The following is a 26,422-nucleotide window of genomic DNA, read 5'->3' on the forward strand; positions in this document are numbered from 1 at the left end:
ATATAGTCTAATATAAATGTCAAGGCTGTATACCTGATTCAACAATTGCAGCCCCGCTCTACTTGAATTATACTCCATCTTTCTTTAGCTCAACTTCCTTTTTCCTGTTTTTTTTTTCATACACATAAGTCTCCACAATCAAACTTACTTCAGCTTTGATATCTCCATTGGCGGGGGATCTGAATGACTATGTCCTTGTTTGTTTTCTAAACCTTTTCTATGTATATATTGTTTGATTTTATTTTTTATAATCAACCTCTTTCTTAACTAAATTGAGGTGTTTTTGTGTATAAGCTACTTTGACCTACTTTCTGTTTAGTGTTGACTCGTTTTCTGATTTGGTCTATTTTCCGATTATGACCTGTTTCAGCACTCTGATGTGGATATTGAGCTGGTATTTGGGAATATGGAGGAGATTGCTGAAGTGTCACAGCGGCTACTCACATTGATGGAGGAAGCAGTCGGAGCAAGAGAATTTCAAGATAAAATAATTGGTAAGTCACACTTCACATCTCATCAAAATCTCTAGAACAGATATCTTTTAATTAATTTTAGGTATAGGGTAAAATGATTGGTCATGTAACATTTAATAATTTCCAGGACAGCTTTTAGCTGGAATTCCAAGACTTCATATTGCCAAGCATCATATGATAATTTCTTTCAGTTTGAATTCCAGAATTTTATATTGCGATTACCACAATAGTAAATATTTGTCCTTCATGTTTAGTTTGAATTCCAGGATTTTTTATTACCGTTTCCATGATAGTGATAATGTTATGTTTCATGTCTCAGGTCCATGTTTTGTGTCTCTGGCTGAAGACATGAAGAATGTTTACGCTCCCTACTGCCGTAACCACGATGATGTTATCACAATTCTGGAAAAGGTTAGTAACAATATAATTCACATAGATATCCTTTCAATAGATCAATCTTAAAATCTACCTATGATTTTTAATTGTTTCCATTTTCCATTAGCATTCATTACATATCATTATAGGTGACCGAATTCCATGCATCTTGCACATTTTTCAGACTATTACATTCCAACACACAAATTTCAATAATATATATTTTCAAACAATTGGTGTCAAAATGAGGAAAATATGCAATCAGAGCAAAATAAGTGTCTCTTCTTTTTTGGCCATCCTCAGGTACATGGAAACAAAAACCAGCTTTGTAAAATTAATCTTTTGCAGGATCAATATTTTTGTGTTTTTGGGCATACAAAACTGCATTCATAGACATTAAATTTCGCAGTTCATGGAATCCTAGAACTCTTTGAACTCAAATTCTTAGGTACATCAATGAATTTCTGAATATTTCACCGATATTTCGAATTAGCAATATCAGTGAAAATTTAAATACAGTGAAAATTAACTAACAGTGAAATTTAACCACTATTCAGTATGTAAGACTTAGGTGTTGTAACTTCTAACAGATCAAACTTCTTGTAGAAGTTGTGTTTAATGAATTTTGTAATTGTACAGTACCACACCAACTCCTCAATCAATGAGTACTTTGAGAGAATGCTGGACATCATGAGGGAACAGACGGTCATATTTGATGTAGAGGCACTCTTGATTAAACCTGTCCAGCGCATCCTAAAATACCCCTTACTGCTCAACGAACTTATCAAGGTAAGATTGGCTTAATGAACTCATACGAAAGTACCCCTTACTGCTCAACGAACGCATCAAGGTAAGATTGATCCAACAAATTTGTCAAGGTATGATTGACTCGACAAACTCATCAAGGTAAGATTGACTCATAAAGAGTGACTCAACAAACGCATCTTGGAATATCACTTACTGCTCAACAAACTCACCAAGGTAAAAATTGCTTAACACTCATTAAGGTAAGATTGACTCAACAAACTTGTCAAGGTAAGATTGACTCAACAAACTTGTCAAGGTAAGATTGACTCACGAAACTCATCAAGGTAAGATTGACTCAACAAACTTGTCAAGGTAAGATTGACTCAAGAAACTCATCAAGGTAAGATTGACTCACGAAACTCATCAAGGTAAGATTGACTCAGCAAACTCATCTTAGAGTATCATTTACTGCTCAACATACTCACTAAGGTAAGATTGAATCAACAAACTCAGTCCTAATTGTCACTTTAATTTGTTATCCCCCGCGAAACGCGTTTGCGGGGGATATTGATTTGGGCTCTGTCCGTCCGTCCGTCCGTCCGTGCGTCCGTCCGTCCGTCCGAGTATCGTTTCCGGGCTATAACTCCTAAACCGTTCAACTTGGCTACACGAAACTTTCTGTACATGTTAGGCTAGTGCTCTAGTTGTGCCTTTTGCTAATGGGAACCTTTCATTTTCGATACTTTTTCTGTTACCATGGAAACTTATTCAAAAATACCATATTATTAAAGTTTCCTTTCTATTCCGGGCTATAACTCGAAAACCGTTCAACTTGGCTACACGAAACTTTCTGTACATGTTAGGCTAGTGCTCTAGTTGTGCCTTTTTCTAATGGGAACCTTTCATTTTCAATACTTTTTCTGTTACCATGGAAACTTATTAAAAAATACCATATTATTAAAGTTTCCTTTCTATTCCGGGCTATAACTCGAAAACCGTTCAACTTGGCTACACGAAACTTTCTGTACATGTTAGGCTAGTGCTCTAGTTGTGCCTTTTGCTAATGGGAACCTTTCATTTTCGATACTTTTTCTGTTACCATGGAAACTTATTCAAAAATACTATATTATTAAAGTTTCCTTTCTATTCCGGGCTATAACTCGAAAACCGTTCAACTTGGCTACACGAAACTTTCTGTACATGTTAGGCTAGTGCTCTAGTTGTGCCTTTTTCTAATGGGAACCTTCCATTTTCAATACTTTTTCTGTTACCATGGAAATTTATTAAAAAATACCATATTATTAAAGTTTCCTTTCTATTCCGGGCTATAATCGAAACCATTCAACTTTCTGTACATGTTAGGCTAGTGCTCTAGTTGTGCCTTTTGCTAATGGGAACCTTTCATTTTCGATACTTTTTCTGTTACTTTTAAATGTCATGTTACTGGAGAGCGGATATATTGTTGTATGAATTTATTCAAGGACAATACTAAGCTCTGTTCAAATAGTTAAACCTACATGGATGACAATATCAAAATTTAAACTCTTAGTTACAATGAGCTTTATTTATTTTATGTTTGAGCTTTCATACACAACTGGGCGCGGGGGATAATGCCAAGCTTTGCGGCTCCTTGTTGTTCTGTAAACTAATTTCAAGCATCCCTATTACTCAACAAAATCGTCATGGTTAGACTGACACTGAACTAAAAAAATATCAGTCTAGCTATCAGGGCTCATTCTTAACTATCCGTTACTGCTCATTAAACCCATGCTCTCAAGTATCTGTTACTAATTATTACCGGCCAATATCGTCAAGTATTCAAACATGGCATATTCTGAAGTTAATAAGATACAAATTACAGCATATGATTTTATAAAAGAAATGATAAATGGACACTGTTTTGTTTTCCACAGACAACTGAAGAAAATCACAAAGACAAATTAGAACTTCTCAACGCAATCAACAGTATGACGAATGTGGCAACAGCTATCAATGAATACAAACGGAGGAAAGACCTGGGTAAGTTTATTGAATAGAATATTACATATATAATTAAAGTAGAGAAATATTTTAACCCATTAGTAAAACACTTTGGCTGTTGACATGAGGCTTGGCGAGTGCTGATTAGCTATAATCTATCATAAAATTTGAGTTATCTCTATCTACTTTGAACACCCGTGTTTGCTTATTGATCTATATACAAAAGAAGAAGAAGGTTCTAGATTAGATTAATTAGATTAACATTTTCATTACACAAACATCACAGGATTGCCTTTATGAGTCAAAATTGATGATGTTATTGGCAATGTACACCATGAATATGCTGCGTATGTTGATGACATCATATAATTAGTGCGAGTTGGATTACACTCCCCTATGTATGATTTAGTTGTTTTCCCTAGCAACCACAGGATAACCATGTGAAGAATAGAAGAACATTGTAGCTATCCGTCATTCTGTCCATATTTATCCTTGTGCACATTTAATATTATTTTTATCATAAGTGGTACTTGCCACTGGAACATGTTACTGAAGTCACGAATGAGTTATCCTTAATGTAATAAAGCGTGTCCTGTAATCAAAAGTAGGTCACTGTGACATCCCTTTTGACCTTCGACCTGCATCAAAGAAAATTCTTGTCTATGATAAATGTCAAAGTGTTAGTTTAATTATTCAGTTTATGATTAACATTATCATCTTGATAATCTGACAGTTTATAAGTACAAGAAGATAACAGATGAAAGTCTTGGTGACAAACTGGCCAAACTCAGTCTCCACTCATTGAGGAAGAAAGGCAGTCGTTTCAAGGGTCGGATATCAACATCTATAGGCCTGTCTCCGCAAGTAAGGATACTTTATTTTCTTTCCAGCACCTCCAATGCCAAATATATAAGAATTGTTCCATTTTCAGGAAATGAACTATTCCATTTTCAGGAAATTTATCATTACTGCTTTACTTCAACTAAAATTCTGTTGAGAAAATCTTCCACTGATGGACATGGTGGCTTAGTGGTTAGATTGTCTGATGTTCTACCACTAGCCATTCACCTTTAGGCCCCGCTGTTGGCATTGAGGTTTTCTTCAGATACTTGATTTTGCTCAACTATCTAAATCTTAGAAAATGACTCAAACTTGACCATGCAACTACTTGTCAGTCAGAAGGGGTATGATGTATTATGTTTCTGGTAAACAAATATTTTTTATTTTGTACGCAATATATTCTTCATGTAAAAACACCAGTCCTATAGATCAACTAGGGACAATTCTTCTGAATCAAAATATTTCTGATTTCAATTTCAGACAAAAGACGAAACTTTTGACAAGGAAGAGAGCCGTTTCAGACTGTTGGAGAAAATTGTTAGGATATTTGTTCGAGATGTACAAGTGTATATGGAGCAAGTTCAGGTAACCTTGAATGGGTCAAATTCAGAAACATATAAGGCCCACACAATTGACAAAGTAAAAGATGTTCCTTATAACCATGTGGTCTTCGTACATAGGTCGCATTGTGTAGATATTGACAACTTTGAACCACAAAAAGTGGGCTTTTTAAGCAGGTAGTGGTTATACAGATAAAACAGATTTTACCCTATTGCACCAATTCTATATTGACTTGTTCCTTGAAATCAGTTTTGTGCTAAAATTTGACAACACCAAAATAGATGCATTATTTGCAGTATTTTGTTACCAATAGCATTTTCTTTTGCTATTGAAGCTAAGTAGTATATGTTCAGAATAAATTTTTAAAAAAATTGCCGTCTTATAATGTATACAATCAACCCTGTATATAAAGACCACCAAATGGGCAAGTTTGACCATATATCCTGTAATGTAAGTCTGGTGGTTGGCTTCTATGATCTGTTTTGCTGTCCACAGGAATCTGTACGCTGCCATGAAAGTGTAGTGGTGGATGTAGAAGACTATTATGAAGATGTTCCCAATGTTGTTATGATAGAGAAATACAAACAAGTCCACAGCCTCGTCGATAGCAAGTTTCTGCCTGAATTTGTAAGTAACAATTACATAGAACACACAATTATTTGTGTTGATAACAAAGTTAACTTGATTTTAAGGGTAATGGGGTATTCTATTTCTTTGTCCCTGCCATTAAATTGGTTTTAGGAGGATGTGGACAAATCGTGTTAAATTAGTAAAAAAAAAATCATTTAAGAGCAAGGTTTGGGGCCCAAAATAAAATCAAAGCAATTATTAAGATACTTTTGTTCCTGTTAATAAATACATTATCATACCCTCATGTTTATAACTGTGTCTTTAATTAGTTGAAACCAGAGACATAAATTGTATAATATAATGAAAATGATGTGTGGTTTGCTATTTTTGGGTACCTTGGTAAACATTATAATTACATAAATTAGGGATGAGTAAAACATGTTGTTTTTTACGCTTCATCCATCATTGTTGTATTATCGGAAAGGGAGATAATTCCATGTGAAAGATGGGCAGTCACTTAATGGGAATGCGCCCCAGGGACATCCATCAGAGTTACTTCCCTTCATTTCACTCTGTCAGTATATCTGTTGGTATAGCGATAGCTTGACAGCCGATGGGTGCCGAGAATGTTAGTGGGCATGCGCCCCAGGAAAATACAATGTTCTATTTCCTGTTTTTGTGATGTGTTTCAAGCCCTTAAGGTAAACAAAACTTCCCTGTCACCCTGCCGCCGTGGCCATAAATGTATAGTATAGTGTTTCTCTTTGCTTATATTCCAACTGTTCATTGTATTGGTAGGTGAGAAGTGTGACAGAGCTGGTTATCTCCCCTTTGGAGCGTCTGGTGCAGTTTTTCATCGCTCCAAATAAGGTCATACAGAAGCGTTACGACAAACTGCTGGACTACGACTCAATGTTACGCAAGTCAAAGGATGACAAGGTATGTTAGGACATTAAGTAATGAAAGTTAGCCCCTTAAATTTCACAATGAACTATTCCAGTATTTTGAAATGAAAAACCCTGGTACCTACTAGCTGGCTGAGATAAGAAAATTCAAAGTTCACAGGATCCATGGAAAAATTTTGTTTTGATATCTTCAATTTTCTGAAACTTAACTTGTAGTCAGCAGAAAAAACAGTTTGTTCATTTGGAGATCGTTTTACTTTTAGATAATTTCTCAACTATTTGATGTTTTGTAATAAAATTGCTGGAAATATTACTACTTTATGAAAGGAGACAAACAAATTTTTTGACCCAAATTCTGTTTCTTTTCAGACGCTGGAGAAGTCTTTGGAGGTGACAAAGAAAGACTATGAGGCTATGAACGCCCAGTTGTTGGATGAACTTCCGCGGCTATACAACCTGGCACTTAGCCTTCTCCAGGATTGTGTCGCAGCCTTCGTCAGTGCACAGCAGGCCTACACTGATGCTGTACTTCACCAGATGTCGGAGTTGCTTGATGTAAGTACCACTTCATTTTCTTAATAAACATTTGTCATTTAATGTTGATGTTAACAATATTTGTAGTTTGCTAATTCGTTGATGAAAAATAGAATTGTAACAGAGTGCATGAATTCATTCACTGCCTCTGCCAGGGTTTGAACTTAGGACCTCTGGATTACTAGTCTGACCCTCAACCGATCCGGTTAAAGAGAAGTTCTCTCTGGCCATATATTACCACTAGTATTGAATTACATCTGTGATAGAATGGATCTACCTTTTGTAATTATTCAATACGATGAGGTGTGGCAAGTGCTATTATAAAGCTAAAAGATAAATTCTTTTGATTTCATTGATCGTGAACTTTGCAGACAATGATTCTCACTAAGATTCTCAATCTGTCCCGAGTTTTCCATGTATTTCTCATTTGGCCCTTTTTGTGTACTGAGGAAAAGTCTTCAATACTCAAAATGTTTATCCTATCATGTTCGTTTTCGATAGAAACATTGCAGATAGAGTTTGTTCTCGACTGTGGCGTCAGTAATAATGAAATTGTTTGTTATTGTTGCTGTTTTGTGTGTGTTATCTTTAGTTGATGATAGCTATTTGATAGAACCTATTTTTCTTTCAAGAGCAAAATCACTGAAAATGATTAAGTCTGTAAGATGAAACAGCCATTTTGATGGTGATTAGTTGATGTTTCCACATTAACATTATTGACGTCTTGAATGTCACGTTTTGGATGTCAGTTATATCACTATAGACTTTACATTGGTTCGGTTATCATATATAATAATGTAAATGTATATATAAATGATCCGTCGTTGATGTTGTATGTAATAAATAATCTGTCGTTGATTTTGTAGTCATCGCTCCATATGATTACAGTAATGAATAATCTGTCATTGCTGTTGTAGTTGTGTAGATCTTTGCTCCACATTATCACAGTAATAGATATTCTGTTGTTGATGTTGTAGTTGTTGCTGCTCCACATCGTTAGTAATAAATAATCTGTCGTTGATGTAGTTGTCGTTGCTCCACATAACCACAGTAATAAATAATCTGTCGTTGATGTAGTTGTCGTCGCTCCACATGACCACAGTAATAAATAATCTGTCGTTGATGTTGCGGTTGTGGTCTCCACATGATCACAGTTATAAATAATCTGTCGTTTATGGTGTAGTTGTCGTCGCTCCACGTGATCACAGTTATAAATAATCTGTTGTTGATATTGTAGTTGTCGTCGCTCCTGTGTACAGAGAACAGTGTGCTGGATGTCTTTAATCACAAACATGTATCTGTGGTAGACAGACTGTCACAGCTCTCCTTTATACCCAAGGGTTTCAACCCTCGTATGGAGCTGGTGAAACAAGACAAGAAGGCTAAACGACAGTCGATGGAAGTCACAGACAAGGTAAACAAAAATAATAAACGAGTTCATAAACAAACGATAGAAGTCACAGGCAAGGTAAACAAAAATAATAAACAAGTTCATAAACAATCAATAGAAGCCACGGACAACTAAACAAAAATAATAAACACGTTCATAAACAATCGATAGAAGCCACGGACAAGGTAAACAAAAATAATAAACAAGTTCATAAACAATCAATAGAAGCCACGGACAAGGTAAACAAAAATAATAAACAAGTTCATAAACAATCGATAGAAGCCACGGACAAGGTAAACAAAAATAATAAACAAGTTCATAAACAATCAATAGAAGCCACGGACAAGGTAAACAAAAATAATAAACAAGTTCATAAGCAATCGAAAGAAGTCACAGGCAAGGTAAACAAAAATAATAAACGAGTTCATGAACAAACGATAGAAGTCACAGGCAAGGTAAACAAAAATAATAAACAAGTTCATAAACAATCAATAGAAGCCACGGACAACTAAACAAAAATAATAAACACGTTCATAAACAATCGATAGAAGCCACGGACAAGGTAAACAAAAATAATAAACAAGTTCATAAACAATCGATAGAAGTCACAGATAAGGTAAACAAAAATAATAAACAAGTTCATAAACAAACGATAGAAGTCACAGGCAAGGTAAACAAAAATAATAAACAAGTTCATAAACAAACGATAGAAGTCACAGGCAAGGTAAACAAAAATAATAAACAAGTTCATAAACAATCGATAGAAGTCACAGGCAAGGTAAACAAAAATAATAAACACGTTCATAAAAATCGATAGAAGCCACAGGCAAGGTAAACAAAAATAATAAACAAGTTCATAAACAATCGATAGAAGTCACGGATAAGGTAAACAAAAATAATAAACAAGTTCATAAACAATCGATTGACGATAGAAGTCACGGATAAGATAAACAAAAACAATAAACAAGTTCATGAACAATCGATAGAAGTCACAGGCAAGGTAAACAAAAATAATAAACAAAGTTAAATTCTGAACCCTGTCATCTGAATTGGTCAGAATGCCCTTCACGGTATATTTCAGTAGGATAGCACAGGTTTATCTTCGAACATACTTGTTTTAAAGGGACATGAACGTAAATAAACCATGTAAATTTGAGTAAAATACATATTTAAGACGTGTCAGATACCTTACTAAGTAATATATATCAGTTATTGTGCAAATGTGTCAAATAATTATAATGGAAATTCCATCTTTCTGTATTTTGAACCGGCCCGGTCAAATTTTGTAACGGTAGTATAGTAGTGTTGAACTTTAGTGACCTCCCACAATGCACTGCACAAATGTAAACAAAATGGTGGGTCAAAAACATGGGTGAAGCGAATACAAACAAATTCTGATAGAAAACAGTGTACGTCAAGAGTCAGTTACGTGCGCCATTTGGAAAGTAAGTAAATATAAATGGATCACTGAAATACAAGAGACGGGAGCAACTCCCCACTTTATACTTGTGTGATGTACATATATGTGCAATAACAAGTCAGGATCCTCGCTTCGTGGTGCCCTGTCGAATGAAAAGTCTCGTTTGACTTTTGACTTATAATTCTTACGCTAAATACAAATTGTTTTATAACAAATGTGGCTTAAACTTCATTTGTCAACCATCGTAAATTAGAAACTAATCTTAAAATGTGGAAAACAAATGTTTCTCGTCATGTCAGCAAGTTTGTTGTTCATTATAACCTCCCTTTGGCCAGCTTTCGTTTTGTGTTCCAAAAATAAAATATGACGGTCTATTTTTATCATTTTTGAGGTAGGTATTCCCCATGTTTTCCTGTCGTTTTAGATAACCAATCATTGTAATAAAATATTCAATAAACATCTGAAAACCATATCTAAGCATACAGAACAACTTATTTAAGGTTCATGTCCCTTTAACACAATTATATTTTAGTTCCTACTGGTAAATGATTATCAGCAGTATTGCACTGTTATGAATTCTTACAATCGTAACTAATTTTGCCATTTAACTAACCACATGCTGAGAATATTATTAGCCCTTTGAGATTTTAATGCAAAATTACTGACACAAAAAGTGCAAAACTATGATTACTGATAAAATATATACCGATAGGTTTACTTTTTAGTGTATTACATGCAGTCCTTAAATAATATTGCTACACCTTATCCGCTGGCTAGGTTGACACAAAAAAAATAAGAAAAGTTATTGATCACACTTTCAATGTAGTTTTATAAAATTAAAAACTACAGCGAATACAATGATTGCATGAATTTTACTTCTAATTCAAGGAGGTGCAATCAGACAGTCAACGCATGTATGTGACTCAGAAATATTCTGCCGACAAATTGTACATCGTAGACGAGAAATACACTCCCTCTGACATGATGGATATTGCCTTGCCCCCGGGGGTGCTTGTGGGGGTCGTCATGGAGAAGGATCCCATGGGTAACAAGGACCGTTGGTTTGTTGATAATGGAGGTGAGTTAAGGAAAGACAAAGTATCATCGATTTTCATCTGTCAATTTTCTATTACCTCAGAAATACAAGACTTTGTTCAAAACAAATTCTGAAAATTATTTTATTCTCATTATGAAATATATTTTTACATAGAAATGATATGAAATTTGGTCAATTCTAATCTATAAAGAATATGATTATTTCAGCAATCAAAGGTTTTATGTCAAGAAAATCAACCAATACTTTCAAATTTTTGTGTATTTAGAAATACTCTGTGCATTAGAAAATGTATTGTACCCGGAAATATTCTATAGATTAAGAAGTTAACAAAAATATTTTTATATTGTTTCAGCAACTAAAGGTTTTGTACCAAAGAATGTTTTGAAACTCCACCAATCGAGCTCATCCCTAGGGACACAAGTACAGCAGGGATACCCTCCCCCTTCCATAGTACCAGCGGGCGGGTCTGTCCTAGAGCCCAGCAGACAGAACAGTAGAGAAATGAGACTGTCAGCGGCAGATGAAAACCAGGAGGATGAATTTGACTTTGCGTTGGAGGAAGACATGAGCCCAGATATCACTGAAGAGCTCCATGTTTCTAACTCGAGTAATTGTGAGGAGGTAGGTTGTCCAGTTCATTACATATATAATACATATATAATTCATAAACTTTATCTATTTTACATCAGTCAATTGCGAGTTATACAACTTATACAAATCATTTTCGATGGTGCGGATAAAAGGGTGCGAGGGTTTTTAGAGTGGGAGGAAACCGGAGGGCCTGGAGAAAACCCACGTGATCGGATTGGTGACTTCTGACTTTAACGTTTGCGAAAGGATTTGAACGCCGGATAGATGAAGGGCAAGTGGCTTAACCACTACACCACCTGATCACCCAATATAAAATTACGTATCATTGTTTCATGATCTTTCGTTTAGTTCCAACGATCACGTCTTTCTGTAAACCAACTTTCTTTTGCGTGTGATTAATTTTTTGCGAATTTTGCGAAAGGTTTTCTCCGCAAATTACCATTTACGGCATGTTTATTGATCAGAATTCCCATTCAATTTTTCAATCCATGAATTTTAATCATCGTGAACTTGTTTTAAAATGAAAATTGCGAAATTTAATAGCTGTGAAAGGATGTTGGTTTACGGCATTACCCACTTTTCATGTATACAATATTTATTGATTTCAACATTTTGATCAAGTGCCTTTACTGACAATTTTGTTTTTCTTTTGTAGTTTTACTACGCCGAGTTTGGGTTTGAGGCTAGAACTGAAACTGAAGTGTCGTTGTTTGAAGGTCAGGTGGTGACGGTGCTAGCTAAACATGACCAGGAGGGTAACACAGAATGGTGGTATGTGGACGCCGATGGGGTTAAAGGATATACACCGTCTATCTACCTCAAACCCATGAGCTGACACTAAGTCAAATCTTACAATCATCTCAAGAGCTTTGAACAAAACCTGCTCTTATGAGTCATGCATGACTGGAGAAAGAAAGTTTGAATTGAGACTCGTGTAAGGTCTGACTGAAGACCATTAAAATTCACTTACGCCAGTATTTTTGTGCTTCCATGCATCTCAGTGATTTTCTGACTCAAAATGTGTTATGAGATTATTTTGCTATCTTTATTAGGTAGCGTATTACTAATAAGTAAATATTGGGACTTTGAAACAATAACTTAAGTAACAACCCTTTGGACTTTTAGGATAAAGATGGAAGGGGGATGGGAGGCTATAGGTAGCTATACCAGAAGCAGAACTTCAGCAATACTCAGCATGTTTATTGACTAATAACATTACCATTTGTTTCAGTAATAAGTGTAATTATAGTTATACATGTATTAAGCATGCAACAATAGAATAGTATAGCAGTTGCTCCCCGCCGGTGTTATCTCAGTAAGAGGACACGAAGATGACAGTTTTACTTCTGATAATTCCTATATGGCTTTCTGTGATATATCCTTATTTCCACTATCATAATACTTGAGAATCTTTCTGGAGTTGCCATGTCACCACTTTGAATTAAGAGACATCTGTGTATGAATTTTTGTTTCTTTGTGTTCTTACTAGACGAAGTTCTCCTGTTGAATTTTCAAATGTTTTCTTAATCAGCCTTGCAGTACACAATGTACATGTACAATACTTGCATCATCATTAGCAAGTGCATAGTATAGTGCTGTTGCCGGGAAGGTGCCCAAGGGTCAAAGGTAAAATAGGTGCATATTAAAAATAAATCTTGCCTGAGTGATTCAACTTTGAAACTATTGAAAAGATGTTGTGGTTTATCTAATTGTGTGCTGATCATGAATCACCTGTAGGTCATATGCTGTGTGGTTAGACCCCAAATCATCATTACCAGGTAATTGGTTTTTTTTTAAGCGAGATAAATGTTTCCTATTCGCAAAATAATGCCTTAATCTAGAAAAATTAAGATGTTTAAAACAATATCTTGACACTTAATCAAATAATGGTTACGGATGAAAATAACATTTGGATAACATTGATTAACTATGTAATAATTTGAATAACATTGATATATGTAAGAAAATAAAAGATGAAAAAATCATCAAAATATTAAACCTAGTGGAAATACACACCCTTGAAGGGAAGTGAAAAGGTTGAAGGCAGCATGCACTGGAGCACTTAGAATAATAATGGGACACAGGTGCAAATTAACGTAGATAATGTTGTTTGTTGTATAAAATATCTATATGTTATTGACTGTCTACTGTAATGTTAAGGAGGAATTGTGATAGAGAGGTACGACAATACTCAAGTCACTTGATTACTAGATATGTTGTATTGGCCATTATTAGTGCCCCTCCCCCGTATAAGTGCCCCCTCTCTCATCTTCAGTATATAAACACTCCCCTTCCATGGATAAGACAATGTTTTACAACCGTGTGATGCTTCCGACATCAACATTGTATCACATATTACATGAAATTCATGTTATGGATGTGTATAAACATAGGGAGTCTTTCACGTATGTTAAGCATGTCAAATTAAGAAAAGAAGGCATATGTATGTTTACTGTGACAGATTGGTGTGACATGAGTATGTATATGGAAAGAGTTCTCATTCATTCATTATTTTATTCTGGAAATGTCCCGCTCACATAGAATTCTGAATCAACAGGTACATTACACGTTTTATAAGATCTAGTATGTTAAATATGATACGACTTTATTTAGCCTTTCATATACAGTTATGATACATTCATGATGGTGTTTCCATAGTAACTTATTTTGCTATTATTTTGTGCGGTATACAGTGTAAGCAGTCTAGTTTCTGTTGAAATATGACATATTTTGACCGGGATTAACAAACAGTATGTGAGATATAGCGGTCATATTTCTATAGCAATAATGCTTATTTTGACCAGGGTTGTTATACAGTATAATAAAGTAGTCATGTTTCCATGGAAACACAGCTTATTTTGATCAGGGTGGTTATACAATAAGTATAGGAATGGCTTATTTTGACAGAGGTTGGTGTTTTATGATCATAGAAATCCTTTTAAACTATCTGCAGCAATACATTGTAAGATACTTATTGTAAACTTCACATTCCATATTTAATGCTATTGAATATTCATATTATACATTGTATTCTTATCATATATTCCATCTTTTCATGTGGAGATATCAGTTCTCTTAGAAGAATCATTAGATTGTTTTTTTGTTGTTGTGTTTTTGTCACAGTAACATTCAATTAATTAATAAATATATTTATCTAAAAACATAATTTTCTCACACAGTTTAGCTACATAACCACATTTATTCAATACTCTCTCTTTCAAGGAAAGCTTGTTGTGTATTATGAAAACACAGAATTTTACATGGAACACAAAATGGCATGTATGTGTATTCAATGTTTGTTGTTACAATTATGTTTATTGTTTTGTATTGTTAAATATAAGTATTGTATACAACAGATGTATTCTGATTATCAACTACCTTAATTCCACAGTAGAAATGTGTATTAAATTTTTTATCTGTTTACTTAACATTGTGATACATTGTCACACATTCTTGTTACTGGTTTGATGTTTATTGAAGTTTGTGTATCATATCTATATATATATATACCAGAGCTTTCCATTATTTGTGCTACTTACTACATTTAGTCCTGTATAAACTTTACGATTATATATTTATACATTTGTACACACCTTGCTGTATGGTATATTAGATATACAGAATATATTTGAATACTGTAAATTAAAGTTATAGTAATTACAGTGTGGTAATGTTTGCTTATTTTGGGCCATTTTCATTTAAACAATTTGACTGGTTTGATAAGTCGTTCGTTTTTGAGTCAATGATTATTAAATACCGTAATAATGCAAAAAAATTGCCAGATTTTGGTTTTCGTCCACAGATAAGTTGCACTGGTGTATAATTCAAGTTGTAATCCCGATTTTAAGGAGAAAAAGTCACGACTTATACTTCAGAAAATATGGTATGTGTATATACACAGTGCAAAAATTGACATGCCGCAAACATTTTGAAAGTTGACTAAGTAAAAAAAAATCCACACACAGAAATCTCCACATTTACAAAATATTTATACTTTATAAGCACTTATATTGATACCCAGTAAAATTTATTGTTTACATTTCCTTCAAGATGAAAACTATGAATTTATTTTATGATATTTGATATTACCAAAATATTATTTTCAAATAACAAGTATTAATGGTGATCTGTCATTCTCTTCAAACAAAATTATTTTTTAAATGAAAAATTAAATGAAGGTACTATTCAAGGCTGATGAACCAAATGATTCAAAATCATAAAGAACTGAAATGAACCGTGCTAGTCATTAAAAACTAAGTGATTTGATTGTGGTCTGGACATTTTCATTAATTCCCTATTATGAACATCGATGTGAGAATATTATCAAGTTCAAAATTTGATATGGAAATAATTAGACTATAGATATTGGACAGATGTACAGTATGAAAATAAGATCTCCAGGAACAGTTTCAAAGTGGACTTAGCAAAAATATCCACTTGCAGAATACACAGGACTCCACTTAATCGAATATCGGTTATTCAAATATTTCGGTTATTTGTATAAAATTTTGCGGTATTCACTTTTCAGTATATATACAATTACTCAATGTCAACTCATAGTTGTACTATGTAAATTTGCTACTCAATATCCTAAAGAAATTTTATTACATTACCTAATCTTCTATAGGTAATTTACGACTAAATTTTTCTAAAGATAATTTGATATCAGCTTGAAAGATGTTGTTTGAGAGAAAAGGTATTTCAATTGAAACCTTACTGTATTGTTTAATAAATGTTTTGAATCATGAATGTTACAGTACTAATAAAAACCGTCTGTTTTGATAATTGATGGTACATTGTAATCATATGTTTGGAGTCTTAAGTTTGTAAAATACATTTATCTGTTTTAAGTAAGGATTGTTTTAAAAAATACATCCATTTTGAGTACTGGTTGTAATATACATGTTTTGAGCAAGGTTGGCTATTTTTTTCGAATGATTGTGATCAAAGAGAATTCAATAATTTAGTTTTGTTTTGACGATTGTAAGGTACATCCTGTTTTGAGTAACAGTAATTCTGTAAATTGAGGTTGTAGAAAGTGACTTGATTTGAATGGATGAAATTCATTATATTTCACATTGAATCTGTTCATTGTTGTAACATTTTGCTGTAATGACACTGCTGACAGTTTTAAAGCTTGTCGGAGAATTCTCGTAGTCAATGCTGTGTGTGCCTTCAGATTTAGAACATTTTCATTGGTTGGGATGTCGCTGATTTATGTTACTGTGCACCAACTTTAAAGGCTTAAAATTATTTCAACAAATATAACTGAATAATCTTTGGCTTTCCATTTCTTGTCCTATGATATGATTAATGTACTAGGTAAGTCAGTTTTTCTTTTCTGTTTTTGCATATTACAGAGTTATCTGCCCTTGCGAGTAGGTATTGATTACGACGTTATGTGTTTGCAAATGTAACGTCATATGCTTCTTCAGTATTAGTTTTCATATTTTTGACATGCATTGATGTGTAACATACATTGAGTGTTCTAGCATAACCAATATTGTGCATTATGTATGACATTACGTTTGCAAATACATGACGTCATAATCAATACCTATCAGTGTCGATGTTTACTCTGCGCTTACACAAGCTTTCCTCCATCACCTAAGCCTTTCCTGAAATTAAACTGGTTGTCAATTGGACATAAATCAAAATTACCTCAATAAATAAAATATACAAGGAAGTTGTGTTAACCCTGTGAATATTAAAATTGGTACAAAAATTGTCTGACATTCTACAAATATTTAAGTTCTTGATCCACATGAGGGTTGTACATTTGAGGTCTATGTGTGGTGTGATTACCAGGTACTGACTATTAGTGGGTGGTCTTGAAACAATCCAACTTTTACCCACCAAAACCTGGCAATTACATTTAATGTCCAGGTACATTTTATAATTGTGTAATTCACTTTAAAAGTTGGTGTATAGTAACACTTCATGATATATTTTCCAGGGGCTAAGATCTATATATTGTCAACATGAAATATTTGTGTGTAATTTCTTTCGTAGTTTGGATCAAGCTTTTGATATAATTTCAAGGATGGAAATTTGTGGTAATAGCTGATAGTGACAAGAAATTAATTTTTTAATTTCACAGCAACTATGAAAGTTATTACACAACAAAGATTTCATGTTATACAGTTTACATGATGTACTATTTATGAATTTCATGGATTTCAAAAGAAATGCTTGTCATATATATAACTAAGGAACCTTATTTTGGTATATAGGTACTCATCTTCTTCAGAGCCATAATACCTAGAGCCATTTGGTTGTTCTAACTGTGATAAGAGGCTTTGTGGATGTATCGGCTATATTTGCTTACAATTATATCTATGCACACAATATTGATGATGTATTTATCATATCAAATATGATTATGAAATAAAGAAAATCAAAGATTTATCAAGTTTGTATGTTTCTGGAAATTTTTAGTTTAGAAATGATGTGGAGGTTTATACTGTAAACGTACTTGTTTTAGCGTGATCAAATTTAAGCACATGATTTTAAACGGGAAGCACGAAGGTGAATTAATTCTTCCAATTACATTAAAGATTAGATAAACAATGTACAGAAATACAATTTAAAGGACCAACTGGTGTAGTATTTCTGTTATGACAAGAGGCCCATGGACCTTCATCTGACTATTGGCACAATACAACACTCAAAGAATATAGTAGTGGCAAACAATTAGCCAATACAAAGAACTCTTTTAATAGCAGAAGTTCAGGTTCTGATATATTTGATGAATTAGACCATGAATGAAGGTCCCTTGTTGGTCACCATGCTACAAGTCCAATATCCAGTCTTTAGAACTCTTATTTATTTACAAGAAGTCGTTTAAAGATTTTAGCCTTTTTGACCCCTATGACCTTGAATGAAGGTCAAGGTCATTCACTTGAACAATCTACTGTAGGTAGCCCTTCATCCCAACATGTTACAGGCCCAATATCGGTGCCCTCAGCCTTCTGGTTCTTGAGAAGTCATTTTAAAAATGTTAGCCTTTTTGACCCCTGTGACCTTGAATGAAGGTCAATGTCATTCATTTGAACAAACTTGCATTGGTAGCCATTCATCAAAGCATGTCACAGGTCAAATATATCTCTGAGTTATTCACAAGAAGTCGTTTAAAGATTTTAGCCTTTTTGACCCTTGTAACCTTGAATGTAGGTCAAGATCATTACCTTGAACAAACTACTTGAGGTAGCCCTTCATCCCAGTATGTTACCGGCCCATATCAGTACCCTATGCCTTATGGTTCTTGAGAAGTCATTTTAATGATTTTAGCCTTTTTTGACCCCTGTGACCTTGAATGAAGGTAAATGTCATTCATTTGAACAAACTTGCATTGGTAGCCATTCATCAAAGCATGTCACAGGTCAAATATCATATCTCTACGCCTCTTAATTATTCACAAGAAGTCGTTTAAAGATTTTAGCCTATTTGACCCCTATGACCTTTAGTGAAGATCAAGGTCAGTCATTTGAACAAACTTGGTAGCCCTTCATCCCAGCATGCCACATGCCCAATATCAAGAAGTTGTTTAAAGATTTTAGTTTATTTGACTCCTTTGAGCTTGAATGAAGATCAAGGTCATTCATTTGAACTAACTTGATAGCCTTTCATGGCAGCATGCCACGAGCCCAATATCAGGTCTCAATGCCTCTTATTTATTCACAAGAAGTTGTTCAAAGGATTTGAACCTATTTGACCCCTGTGACCTTGAATGAAGGTTAAAGTCATTCATCCCAGCATGTCACAGGCCCAATATCAGGTCTCTAGGCCTCTTAGTTATTCTCAAGAAGTTGTTTTAAGATTTTACCCTATTTGACCAATGTGACCTCAAATAAAGGTCAAGGTCATTGATTTGAACAAACTTGGTAGCCCTTCATCCCAGCATGCCACATACCCAATATCGGGTCTCTAGGCCTCTTAGTTATTCACAAGAAGTTGTTTCAAGATTTTAGCCTATTTGACCCATTTGACCTTGAATGAAGATCAAGGTCATTCATTTGAACAAACTTGGTAGCCCTTCATTCTAGCATGCTACACGCCCAATATCACTCTTGCAAATATTCACAGGTTTTGACCATTATCAAACTTATCCAAGATCACATTGACATAAAGCAATATACCAAATTTGGTTGAAATTTGACAATAAATATTAAAATTATTGCATGGAAACCATTTCCTGGACACTGACAATGCCAACATAGTATACAGTTATTGAATGGGTTTATTCGGGAAAAAGCACTTTTATTGTCCCCCGAGACATAAACTATTTCCCGAGGCGAAGCCGAGGGAAATAGTTGTGTCAATGGGGACAATAAAAGTGATATTTCCCGAATAAACCCATTCAATAAGTGTTTTATTATACCGTTGAGAAAAATGCTATAACGTTCCACATTCCATATCATCGATAGTGCCCAGTGATTTTTCTCAAACGAAGTCCTTTAAAATATTAACTGCTGTTTTAACAACTTGCTGTGTATTTCCACTGTCCCTATTGGTCAACAATTTTTCGAGAGATTCCTCGTCTAGGTTGATGAATCTGGAGACCATGTAAACAAGTTGTCGTCTGCAGCGTCAAATCTAGATCACCTAAGCGCTTTGTGTTTTTTCGTTTCAAGTGAGATACAGTCAGAGAGGTTCCAAATGAAGTACTCCCAATGCGATATCCAATCAAATTCATGATTTAGCAAAAGTCCGTGAAAATTTGAATGCAGGTAAATAGCTCATTTTCAGGTAAATAGTTCGAATGACTATTTACCCGGAAAACGACTAGATTACAATTGGATTTGAATAGCATTTCTATTCTCTACTCTTTCTATAGTGAAAAGGAAGCAAAGGTATAATAATGATACCTAAGTGTCGCTCTTTCGTTGCAGGCGACACAAAAATTACCAACCTACAGCAAAATAGCTCTTTGTTAGGCATCAAACTATTAACTTATCTATCATTCTAATCATCAAGTACAGGTAAACCTGCAGTTACAAGCACCTGTCAATAATGACCGGTTTTTAAATCTTCCATGATTGTCTCTGCTATATAAGGACACTGTGCATAATGACCACCTGCCTTTTGTGGCTAATTGCAAGTCCTTTTGTATATAATAACAAAAAGACATTTGATTGTTTGAGATTTCATCCTGGATTGAATTGTAACTACAGACGTCATACCATACAAAAACATTCAAAGAATGACAAATAATCTAAGACCATTGAAAATAATTTATTTGCAAGTAACAAAAACACAAAACATTGTATTAATGATCGATATTCATTATGTGAAAAAAATGTACCTCGACTCTGTAATATGTGGAAAAAAATCAACAAAAAGTGAGCTAGATTTTACTCGTAAAAAATATCACAGTCTTAAAAAATGGCACGCTTACAATTCTGAGAAAAGTTATTTAACAACACGTCAACGAAGAAATTACCTTTAATCACTAAAATGGACACAGTCATTAAAAGCATGGTCATTAATAAATAAGTGCAGGTTTCAACAATGGCTTTTACACTAGTCTAGAAAGTCTACTTACTGTGGTATTTTCTCTTGCATTGAAATATTACCATGATTGGATAAGGAAGCTTAGGGTTTAGTTAGTTTAACGTCCTATTAACAGACAGGGTGATGTAAGGACGTGCCAGGTTTCTTGGTGGAGGAAAGCCAGAGTACCCTGAGAAAAACCACCCACCAGTAGTCAGTACCTAACAACTGCTCCCACTTGGGATCAAACTCGTGACCCAGAGGTGGAGGGCTTGTGGTAATATGTCGAGACATCTAAACCACTCGGCCACTGCGGCCCCTGTAAGGAAGCTTAAGGCTTTAAGGTAAAATTTATATTACCATGGAACTCATCTGATTAGGTAAAGGTTATTTGTAAAATTCATATTCATCTTTAAGATATTTAATTTTTTCCAATGACCTTTCCATATTTAAGAATTACAAAATTACAACATACACTTAGATCAATAAACCATTCAGGGTATACATCAAACAAGACGTCTAAAAAATTATTGTTAACTATAGATAAGTGAATGTTGCATTAATTGCATTACATCAAATGTAAGCAGCAAAAAATATAAATACAATGTTTAAGAAAGTATTGGACTAAAAATCCCGAGATTTTTATGACTGTATACTGTAAACATAAAAATGTACGTGAGGGGGAAATTTTCGCTAATTTTGTTAAAAGTACGAAAGTGTATCTATGGCGAAAATAACAACAACGTGAAAGTTTTATGCATGCAAATAGCGGACTTAAACACTCGCAAAAATATCCATGTTTATAGTATTATATATTTATTTTCCATCTTCTCCAGTTGTCATCTTAAAATCACTAAACACAAAGGAATGCTTCCTAATATTTCTCCATGCATACATGTACATATGGTGCTTTAATTGTGTTTTTAAAAGAGAAACAGACAGGTCTGCACTGATGTGGAGATAGGTTATCCTGATTATTCCCTACTTTTTTCAAACACATTTTAAAATACTCCATCCCAGGGAGATGAATTAAAAATTTGAAGAAAGTTTCTTCATAACATGATTTGGTTTGATTTGGTTCAAGTCTTATCAAATGCCTCTGTCATTTAAGGATTTAGGAGGATGAGGAAAGTCTGAGTACCATGAAAAAAATTACCAGCTTATGGTCAGTACCTGGCAACTGCTCCACATAGGATCAAACTCATGACTAGAGGTGGAGGGCTTGTGGTAATTGTTGATCAGGATATCTTAACTATTCTGCCATAGCAGCTTTTGACATAGCGTGAAGATAGTTGGGTATTTCAAAATAGTAAAATGTCACCTCAACTCTATTCAAGACAAAGTGTATATATAAAATGACAGGTAGACCAACAATAAACTTAATTCTGTGAGACATTTTTATAGATAGATACAATTATCTGTGATTAATTATAGTAAAATAAATAATAATAAAAAAACAACAAACAAATACAATCATATCAAACACGTACAAACAATGATAGCACCAACAAACTCTTTTGGCACAAACACCATGATACCATAACACAGGAACCTGGCACAATTTTCCAACCAGCAGTCTTTACTATGATACTTTATAAATATATAATTTATAGATATTTTGTTTGAAGTTCAGGCCAAGTCTCTGTGTTTCTTTAAAAAGTACAGACTTTTTTAAACTGTAACAAAATCACAAATGAACTAAAACTATTATAAACTCTTTCTTGATTTCACACACCCAATTTTCATGATAACATCCAAGGTTGGATGACTTCATCAAGTCTGCAAGATCTCAAAACTGTTCTACTTTGAATTTCAAATATGACAAACTAAATTATCACAGTAATATTACACAAAGATGGTCAAGTACTATATTAATAGCTATTGACTATAAACATACATATTATTAAAGGTCATATAAACTTGAGACATGATGTAATTCAATTCTTTATGTAAATCAACGTATATGCCACTCAGAAATTAGAGGACTTTTTGTATACGGTATGCATGGCGGCCATCTCGGACCATGGGTAAAATTACAAATTACGTCAATAAAGCAGTGAAGGTCCTTAAAATATAGATTACCAGGTATACTATTACACTGACGTGTGGTCAACAAATCTAACGACAAAACAATCACAACGATAAAATATATCTTTCCTGGCATTATTGTGAAAATGCAACATGTATTACTGACTAAAAACATGTTACTGAATAATCAATAATATAAATTCAAGTGATATACAAAATTAATGTAAATATTTCACATAGAAATCAAACCATTAGCCACAGATACATTTACCAAATAAACAATGAACATTTCAAATCATTAATGAGCAAGTAGCTAAACAATTAGATTATCGGTTTGCTAACACGATTTATTCTAATTAAGTTGAGCAAATAAGCAATTGATGAGCTATTATTAATTGGTTACTGTTCTTTAAAACTTTCTTAATATACTTTTGACAAATAATTAATACCAAGTTAGCTTAATAAGCATTTTGGAGTCAAACTTATCACTGAAAAGCAATTCAGCACCAAACAGGCTTGTGAACAATATCACAACTTTACTTTGCGCCAGGCAAGCTTATAACTTATCATTCAGCTTACAATTTCGTCAAGTATCGGTGATCTTATGAAGGAATAATATCCTAATTTGTGAGCATGCACTCTAGCTAGCTACCGGTACATGAATATGATTGGCAACCAAATTCAATAAACACTTGAGCCAAGAATGCATGGAACTATTTATCTTAATGGATAAGCCCTAAAAGATAAACCAGTTATTTAATGAGCACTTTTTTGTGATAAGTCAAACTTCAACAAGCATTTCATAAAAAGTCACCAAAAAACAAAACAATATGGACAAGCACTTAATAATAATGAGCCAGTGTCATTTTGGTGGGCACTTTTTGTGTTATATTATAAGGTACAACATATGTTTTAGCTAAACTAACTTAAAGATAGACAAGCACTTGATTAACCACGGTAGGACAAGCACTCAACATTTGGTATCCAAAACTGCAAAGTAATTTTTCTACAAGTGTCCTGCAAAATAAATCTTTGGTAGCTAATATGAGCTATTTAATTTTAGAGTTGAGCTACAGTCACTTAATTTTAACCTTGGTTGATGTCCATTTCAAAAAGCATTTATTATTGAAATGACCTATCTACTTATACATGTATATAGTGTAACAGGAGAGAAGGAAGTGTAGCAACTACACCAGGGTTTGAACCTGGGACCTTCAAACACATTGAGCTACCTCAAGGTGTCAGATATAAACCAATCCTAGGCCTGCTACTCTTCTCCTTCTTGTCATTGTCTAGTCTTCTTGTCTAGTCATTGACCTAATATCACCACTTCTGTGAAGATTTTAGTTTTGTCAATTTTTTAACAAGAGAGAAGAGAATATTGGTTAGAACCCAAAATCTTAAAACATTCTTATTCACCCATCTCAGTCCTTCTTCTCTCCTCCCTCTTTTCTTATAAGTTCTCAAGGAAGAAAAAAGACCTCAGTGGATATTTTAGTTTTGTCAAATTTGTGACAAGCGTGGAAAGAATTTTGATTTGAACCTCATAGAGAGATGTCAAAACATGTCATATTTTCTAAATACATGTAAATAATGGCCTATCAGAAAAACATGATACAATGACGGTTAGGCTAAAGTTGTGATCAATTTCTTCATTAGATCTGCAGACAACAAGCCCTCCCCACGCTTCACAAGACGTCTCACTTTTGGATTTTTATTCAACTCGTTTTTCATCTTATCATCCCCTTTTGAAGTTTTAAAGGTTTTTGTATTGTTAGAATGATGAATTGTCTCCCTTTTATCACCTGGCCTGTGAAATGATGACAATTTTTGGGATGGTAGAGAAGACTTGTGGTCAGACTGAGTGACCATGGATTTAGTTTGAGCGTCTGTAGACACATTCTTCTTAACAGCAGGTTTAACATACTGTACATTCCCTGGGACAAGATTAGACTTCACAGAGCTCCGTAGGGCCGACTCTGAGCTACTACTTTGGACTAGATTCTGAGGCATTCTATTAGAGCTAGGCTGTTGGGAACGTCTTTGTTTTTTGATCCTCAACTCTTTTTCAAGCATTTCACAATCTTGATCGTTCACTTTAGGTTGCATATTTGATTTCTTCTTTGTCTGTTTTGTTTTAGACTGAGCAGGGAGTGGTTGCTCACTAAGTCTCTGTTTTAGAAGAGAAAGACTAGATTGAAGTTCATCCCGCTGGCGTCGCCTGATCCCACTATCGATTGACCTTGGAGTGACCTCACTTTTTGGACGGCCAATCCCGCTGTCTACTGTTGAAGGAGTGGCATCACTGTCCTCGGTACTCGACTCGTCTTCTCCATTATAAACATCCTCCCAGTATCGTGCCTCGGAGATATTTTCCAATAATGATATCGTCCCCATCCCCCCGACACTGACAGGGCGGGGTTTGCTATGGTCCATATGGGGAACTATTTCCACGGCCACCTTAGTGATCTGACTGTCATTTTTCGGAGTGCTTTTCCTACTGGAGGTAGCTGAATGACTATGGCTTGGAGAGCTTTTTCCAAAATTAGCTTTAAATCCACTTCGTGAGTTTTGCCCCTTTTCTGACTTAGATTTTGAAATAGTGAACTCTTTTGTGCTTGATGTTGAACTCCGGTCATCAAAACTTGAGTATCCTGTGTCCATGGTTCTACAAGACCCTGCAGGACTTAGATCAGTTTTACAAGACTCTACGCGACTTAGATCCTTGTCTACATCAGTAACCTCCTCTTTGATCTCCCCAGCATCGTTAGAATCAGATACTTTGACGTGAGATGAAGATGGACTTATTGTTATTTCGTCATCAGCCTCATCTTTTGGTTCATATGTGAATTGACCTTTGACCTTGATCTCTGAAGTCGTCTTTGAAGAATGTTTTTCGAGTGATCCCTTAAATGAAAGAGAAGACTTGCTATGATGACTCACTTTTGGCTTGGGATCATGCCATACCCTGAATCTGAAACATATAAAAAAATCAGTATCAGCTTAAAACACTTTAAAACAAATTAATTGGAATTTAATTAGCATCAATGGAAACAAAAACATTTGTCAAATTAAAAATCAGTGTTTGTGGTTATAGTTAGTGTGATGTGCTTTGTAAGATTTTATATAATGTATTGGCAAACTAGAGTTGTCTGCCCTTCTAGGTACAGATATTGAATGTGATGTCATTATTTCCCAAGGAAAACACAAGTCAAAATGTTTTCTCTGAAAAAATTATGTAGTGCTGATTGTAAATATATGACATCACAAATACTTACTTGCATGCCGGTAAATTATATCTAAATACAAAATAGCCTAAATGTTATCTAATAATGCTCCTGATATTCATATATTTCTTTTACTAACAGTTTATTTGCTTGTTTGTTTGCTTAGGATTTCTCTGTTATCCCCTATTATGTCTCTGTTATGGTATATTTAAGCATTGAACTGCATTCAATA

At 34.2% G+C, this 26,422-nt stretch overlaps 2 protein-coding genes across 4 annotated transcripts in view; one reads left to right on the top strand and one right to left on the bottom strand.

Moving 5' to 3' along the window:
- The window catches only part of LOC138329704 (dynamin-binding protein-like), a 29,836-nt gene extending 11,985 nt beyond the window's left edge, over positions 1-17,851 (top strand). The window contains exons 8-20 of the mRNA XM_069276969.1: positions 371-494; positions 793-884; positions 1,488-1,637; positions 3,509-3,614; positions 4,309-4,439; positions 4,896-5,000; positions 5,472-5,603; positions 6,345-6,485; positions 6,821-7,006; positions 8,223-8,399; positions 10,684-10,873; positions 11,205-11,473; positions 12,099-17,851. Of these exons, the coding sequence (XP_069133070.1) occupies positions 371-494; positions 793-884; positions 1,488-1,637; positions 3,509-3,614; positions 4,309-4,439; positions 4,896-5,000; positions 5,472-5,603; positions 6,345-6,485; positions 6,821-7,006; positions 8,223-8,399; positions 10,684-10,873; positions 11,205-11,473; positions 12,099-12,278 (1,983 nt within the window). The 3' untranslated portion in view covers positions 12,279-17,851. The remainder of the gene's footprint in view (positions 1-370; positions 495-792; positions 885-1,487; positions 1,638-3,508; positions 3,615-4,308; positions 4,440-4,895; positions 5,001-5,471; positions 5,604-6,344; positions 6,486-6,820; positions 7,007-8,222; positions 8,400-10,683; positions 10,874-11,204; positions 11,474-12,098) is intronic.
- Positions 17,852-20,661: 2,810 nt separating this feature from the next.
- The window catches only part of LOC138329705 (micronuclear linker histone polyprotein-like), a 46,881-nt gene continuing 41,120 nt past the window's right edge, over positions 20,662-26,422 (bottom strand). For all 3 annotated transcript variants that reach the window (XM_069276970.1, XM_069276971.1, XM_069276972.1), the window contains one exon: positions 20,662-25,937. In XM_069276970.1, the coding sequence (XP_069133071.1) occupies positions 24,590-25,937 (1,348 nt within the window). In that variant the 3' untranslated portion in view covers positions 20,662-24,589. The remainder of the gene's footprint in view (positions 25,938-26,422) is intronic.

Source organism: Argopecten irradians, chromosome 8 (genome assembly GCF_041381155.1).
Source record: "Argopecten irradians isolate NY chromosome 8, Ai_NY, whole genome shotgun sequence".
Lineage (NCBI taxonomy): Eukaryota > Metazoa > Mollusca > Bivalvia > Pectinida > Pectinidae > Argopecten > Argopecten irradians.